At 36.0% G+C, this 6,140-nt stretch overlaps 1 protein-coding gene across 3 annotated transcripts in view; it reads left to right on the plus strand.

Moving 5' to 3' along the window:
• Nucleotides 1-4,883, plus strand: part of SS18 (SS18 subunit of BAF chromatin remodeling complex) — a 42,627-nt gene extending 37,744 nt beyond the window's left edge. For all 3 annotated transcript variants that reach the window (XM_080382027.1, XM_080382029.1, XM_080382028.1), the window contains 2 exons: nucleotides 918-1,051; nucleotides 3,194-4,883. In XM_080382027.1, coding sequence (XP_080238153.1) covers nucleotides 918-1,051; nucleotides 3,194-3,220 — 161 coding nt within the window. In that variant the 3' untranslated portion in view covers nucleotides 3,221-4,883. The remainder of the gene's footprint in view (nucleotides 1-917; nucleotides 1,052-3,193) is intronic.
• Nucleotides 4,884-6,140: the final 1,257 nt, after the last annotated feature.

The following is a 6,140-nucleotide window of genomic DNA, read 5'->3' on the forward strand; positions in this document are numbered from 1 at the left end:
GATGGAGTTACCAGATGATGTCATCTTAATGTGCAGTGCCTGTAGCTAAAATTTTAGTACTGAATCACATTATTACTAAAACACATTTGTTTCTTCTGGGGTGTGTGTGTGTGTGAAGTGTTAGTTTGTTTAAAAGAAAGCGCTTAGGAAGACTTGCAACTCTTCAGGACTGCCAGTTTTTAAGGCATGGTGATGAAAAAGCTAACATGGATCTGCTGCAAAAGATCCATGTGGAATGTCACTGAAATACACAGTATGCCATCTGTCCCAAGGTAGGAGGGGATGAGGTTAATTTTCTTTGGAGCATGGCTGCACTGCTTGATGGTAGTAACGTGCAGCTTCCAATGGTAGACAAGCTGAGTCTGAGTCCCTGTGAACAGTGACGGAGTTTGTATTGACAAAAGAACTGCTGCTTTTTACAGTAAAAAAAAAGGCTGGAGACAAAAGTTTTGGTTGTTTGGGCTTTTTTTTTTGTTGTTTTTTTCCTGTCCATTTCTTGGAAAGTTAAGATGACCAGAGAAGTATGGAGGAGAGGGTGCTTAGTATGGAGGAGAGGGTGCTTTTCTCCATCCCACAGTAGCATTTAGTCACATCTTACATTTTATGCATGTAACTTGCTTGCCTGACATCCCATTTATGGTTGCTTGCTCTGGCGTGAGAACTGACTTTCTGGCAGTGTGGTGCTGCTAGTCTCTTCAAAAGGTCCAAATGCTAAGTGCAGCTGATCATCTGGCTGCTCCTGGCTTTATAAAGTTCTGGAGCAGCATACAGTAGGAGGGAGGATGTACCTAATTATGTGATTCTCCTTAGCCCTGCTCAATTGTAAAATTCAGTGCTTTTACTGTTCTCTTCTACCAAACACCTTAAGCAATCTTTTGCCTTTTTTTTTTTTTCTTTTCCACTTTATTGATCTCCAGGCCCCTCCCAGAGTGGTCCAGGACCTCAGTATCCCAATTATCCACAAGGACAGGGCCAGCAGTATGGGGGATACAGACCCACACAGCCTGGGCCACCACAGCCACCGCAGCAGAGGCCTTATGGATATGACCAGGTAATATCTCATTTGATGAGAAAGTTGTGATTTCGTACACACCCATCTGATAATCTTTGTTTCTTGCGGATGTTTAAACTAATGAATTTGAGGGCATGGTTTCTCAGGTGTGTATATACAATTCTCATGGATTTTATTTCCAGGTGATTTACCCAGAATAACTTATCTGGAGGTGTGATTAGTCATTCTTTTCTGAGTCTGCAAAGTTTTAATGCAATTTCACAGTGAGGCCCTCCAGGCAGTATTTTTGGACCTTAAAAATTAAGATGATCTGTTTCATAGCCTCATGGCGAATGACTAATATGAAAGCTGAGGTTCCTAAATCTCATGGTGGAACATTCATTACTATTTTGCAATAAAAATGGTTGAACTGATTTACCACAAACACAGATTGGAAACAATTGCAGAAGTACCTCAGGTGTGCAGCTAAGGTTCTTCTGTGGAGTTTCTGTGGAAAGACATGAAGCCTATTCTTGCATAGATTTTTCTCTGAGCATATAAAGCAGTATAAAGGAACACTGAACATGGGAAAGAAGTGACATGAAAATCACCTGCTTCTTTCCTATACCTGCTAAGTTTAAAACAAGCAAACAATTAAGAACCACCAAAGCTCCAGGTGTTAGTTGTAGTGGCAGACTCCTGTAGAAAACCTGTCTTCTAATTAAAGGATAAAGCAGAGGTTTTCTTCCTGTAAAAGATACTAAATGTAAAAATATAATCTGCAATATTGAGTCGTTCAGAAATTTCATTACAACATACACCTACTTTCCTTAGCATATATAAAGTGGAGATGAACTAAATATAGGTTACGATCAAGTTGAGGTTCTAGTGTTTAAATAAAATACTGATCTGTCAGTAGAAGATCAGTTGAACTTCATGAACTTTTCCTTGGAAGTAAGAATAGTCGTCATTGCCTACGTTTTTAAAGGAGAACAGTTGGCTTCCTTTCTACAGAAACTAGAAAAGACTAGGAAGAAGGAATAAACTCTTTTCAGTGTGGTCGTCTAGAGATGTAATTATAATTATTTAACAGATAAACAAAATGTTTATGCACTGAACTAATAGCTTTCTCCTGCAAATAATAAGTTTCAGGAAAAGTCTTTGTTTATGGCAAATGTAGGGTCCAAGAAACATAATCTTAGTTTGCTGAGTTTCTTCCAGCTTTCTTTGCAGTAAAAGTAGATAACCCTCTCTGCAGGTAGGCTCTACTATTCAAGTTTTTGCAATCTAAGTTCCACTGGGAAACTCAGTTATAGAAGACCATTCATACTAGCCATTCCCATAGGAATTGCGCTGCTTAAATTCTCATCTGGCAGCTGTTCTGAAACTCTTTGCCCTGATGCATTGTCATATATACAATGGAAAAAAATTGACATTGCAACATAAAACTGGAGTGTAAAATAGTGCCTTACTGTGATGGTACTGAACGTGTCATGGTGGCAGGGCCGCAGTTTGGGGAATGCTCACTTCCTAGCACACCACTTGTTTAAGCTGTGCGCCCTGTGGTGAAGGATCACAGTAAGCATGTAGCTGTCATCTCTGCCCTCCTCTGCAGTACGTGACATTCTGTCAAAAGAAATCAAGAATTATCAATAAGGGTAATAATAATGAGTATTGGATCTACGAAGTAATTGATTCCCACAGGATATATCGACACTTCTTAGTGTTCACTGGGGTGTGTCTTTGTTTGAGATGCAGGTGTCAGTCCATTCTGTGATGCTTGATATGTGAATATTTTTAGGGGTCTCTGAAAGCAAATTTTCCTAAATTACCTTGAATTTAGGTGACCTTGTCTTTTTGAAATAATTTTCACTGTTTAGGTGGGAAATAATTCCCATCTTCTATTTTTGACAGTGTTCTGCAAATTTCATGGAAGTCTGTTGAATATAAAGGTATACTCTTTTGATCAAATGAGGTTCCTGGCTTTAAATCTGTATCATCAGTCTTACTTTTACGTTAAAACACAAAGGATTTTTAGGAAGATGAAACTGTACCACTTATATTAGTTTATAATATATTGTTATTTGTTTCCGCCTTTTAACATCAGGGTTTATTTGGGTGGTCTTCTGATTTCAGCTTTTAGTACAGGAAAATATGAAAATATGCCTTGTGGTCTAATTATATATTTTGAATTTTTTTTAGGGTCAGTATGGAAATTATCAACAGTGAAAAAGTACTCGCATTCCACTAGGCAATTTCTATTAGCAGCCATATTGTCTCCTCAGCACTGTGGACATCTTCCTGAGATGAGAACTTCCCTTTCCATCTAGCTTTTGGAAAAAATTGTGTGGCTGTTTTGTGGTATACAGTCTTTATGGGTTAAATGTTAAAGACTGTAGATTCTTAGAAACTGATTTCACATCTCTACTCTAGATGGCAATATTGGACAGAAAATATGTGACATAACGATTTGCAGTGAGTTGAGAACTGTATGTCAAATAGACTGTTACAGACTGAAAGGTGCAAACAGCTTTGTATGTTTATGAAGGTTATGGGAATTTAATATTTTTTCCACAGATTTTTTTTTGTAGGGGGAAAGGGGAAATGCACACTTTTTACAGCAGCAATATTTTGTATATTATGTTTTTCATGTGGTGAATATGCAAGACAGTACACTACTCACTGGGCAGGATAAGAAATCTACTGTTAAAAATGGGTAGGGGCATGATAAGTGCTTGATTGTATAAGTCTCAAAATGGTGTACAGTAAAGACAACAGTGAAAAAAGATGGAGAGCATCATACATCACTGGTAGGTTCATGTACAAAGAATGAAAATCCCAGTTATCTAAATGGGAACATAATTAAGACAGTATAATGTAGTCTTGTGCAAAGATTAATTTTTTTAAGCTTTCCAATTTTTCTGAGTGAAGCAGTTTTATAAAAATTGTTTCTAACGTAGTTTGAAAATTTTTCTGCAATGTTTTTTGGGTAACAAGATAAATGTTTGGGTTTTATTTCTCAAGTGTTTTGTCACAGCTTTGCATAAGCAAGCTGTAATTCCTCTTAATTGCAATAACAAAGAAAATGACAAGTGTTAATTTTACTTGGCTTGAATATGCAAAGAACTTGAAAAAGAATATGGAGGACAGGACTGTATTGTATAAGTGTATTTTAACCTTTAGTTGAATAATTTTTATGTATCAAAATAGCCTAGAAGACTTCGTAAAACCTATCTAAACTTTCCTAATTGGGAGTTAATATCTTTAGGAAGGGGCATTTTTTGTGTGTGTCCATTTTTATTATTGGTTAACATGAGACCAAGAGATGTTTTATAACATCAAATATAAAACCTGTTGGTGAGGTAAATGCCAAATTTTGAACTGCATTAATGCTTACAGTGTTGCATGTGAGATAGAGGCAGCACCTTGATCAATAGCATAGTACACAAAAAAATTGGGTTTTGAGACTGTCCTGGAACGGTGTATCAGATAAATAGATACTCTGTTGTGCAGGAATATATGCGTTCGAGAATTCCTGGCAATTTTATAAAGGACAAAACTTGAAATTATCCCTGGAGTAAAATAATACTAACTTTTTCAGTTGGTGATGGTATTTGGCCTGGGGGATGGGGGAGAAAAACTGGTGTTCATAATACAACGTTATACATGGAAGGCAAGATTTTCAAATTGTTAATCACTTTGAAAGGGAAAACAATTTTCTTAGTCGATAGAAAATACATATCAAGGTTTGAACAGATACAGCATGAAGAACATTATTATGAATGAAATGCTTGTAGGTTCTGTGCCAATTTTCCACCACTGTGTACTTCATTGCTATTTAAAACTGTACTCCATCAATTCTAACGGAAGAATAAATTATTTGTGATTTTAATTTTCTCATTTGTTTCTTTAAATTAGATCCCTATCACTCAGATGTCTCATCTGGAGACTCTGCTGTGGGTTTTTATTTTATAGAAGTTTGGCCAGAATAACCAAACCAAACTGTATTTGCATTCTAGGACTTTATCAAAATTCTCTTGCCATAGCCAAGTTAATTAGAATTAACTGTTCAGTAATCAGCATGTTGTGTAGGTTGTTTGTTACAAAATTTTTCCTCTGAACATGAAGGTCCATGAGGCTATAATCAAGATGACTGAATTAGATAAATGAGTTGAGGAGGCAAAAATGTGTTGAACCCAACCTGGTGTAGATACGTTATCTCATTTGAAATAAGCTCAACTGACATTAAGAAATAATTTGTCTTGCCAGCCCATCTTCTGTTGTCTTATTCTCCTTTTTAATGGAAACTAAAATTGCAATTTTAATAAGCAGAATTTCCTCCAGGGTTTCCCTCCTAGAGACTACTACATTTGCAAGGTTTAATTGTTTTATAACGGTCCTGTTTCGTAAAACTTTTTAATTGGTGGTGACAAAAATTACCTTATTCCTCTGATACTATGCCAGAACAATATGCGAAAGTATTTTTACTAAAATTATATATTAAATAGAACCATTTTTCCCTAAACAAAAAAGAAAGCAGGAATTCATGACAGCACCAGGATGAAATAGCAAGATACAAGGTTCATTTCAGTAATTCATTACTAAATAAAATCAAACCAATAAGACACTAGTAAATAGTGTTACATTTGGCATTTTATATGTAGAAGATAAGACCTAAGAGAGAGACTGACACTGCGGATCAGATATATGAACAGAAACGATACAAATCTTTGAAAAGTAAAGAGGAGGATTTGATTAATTCAGCGACTTTCAGTTACAGCGCTGTAAGTTTTGCCATCATATTTGGCTTTTCCTTTTCAGACTGTTTTATTTCCTTTTCTGCTCTGTGAATGACTGGCAGGCAGGAGAACCTAACTCGCTGTTTCAAATGAAATTGACTACACAATGTTGTAGCATAAGAAGCAAACATGCCACTTTATAGTGCAGGATAAATATATCTTTTTGCAAATAATCCTGCTCTTGTTTTCATACCTAAAATTAGTTTTAAATGTTTAATTGATTTTTTTTTGACAAAATATTCCTGATTAGAGAGGCAAGAACACTTCACTGCAAAATTATCATTGTACTTCTACAGTTATCACCTCACAGGATGCTGAAGCACTTTAATGTGATTTAAAAAAAAAACAAC

The sequence above is a fragment of the Falco punctatus genome, assembly GCF_963210335.1.
Source record: "Falco punctatus genome assembly, chromosome: 3".
Taxonomy (NCBI): domain Eukaryota; kingdom Metazoa; phylum Chordata; class Aves; order Falconiformes; family Falconidae; genus Falco; species Falco punctatus.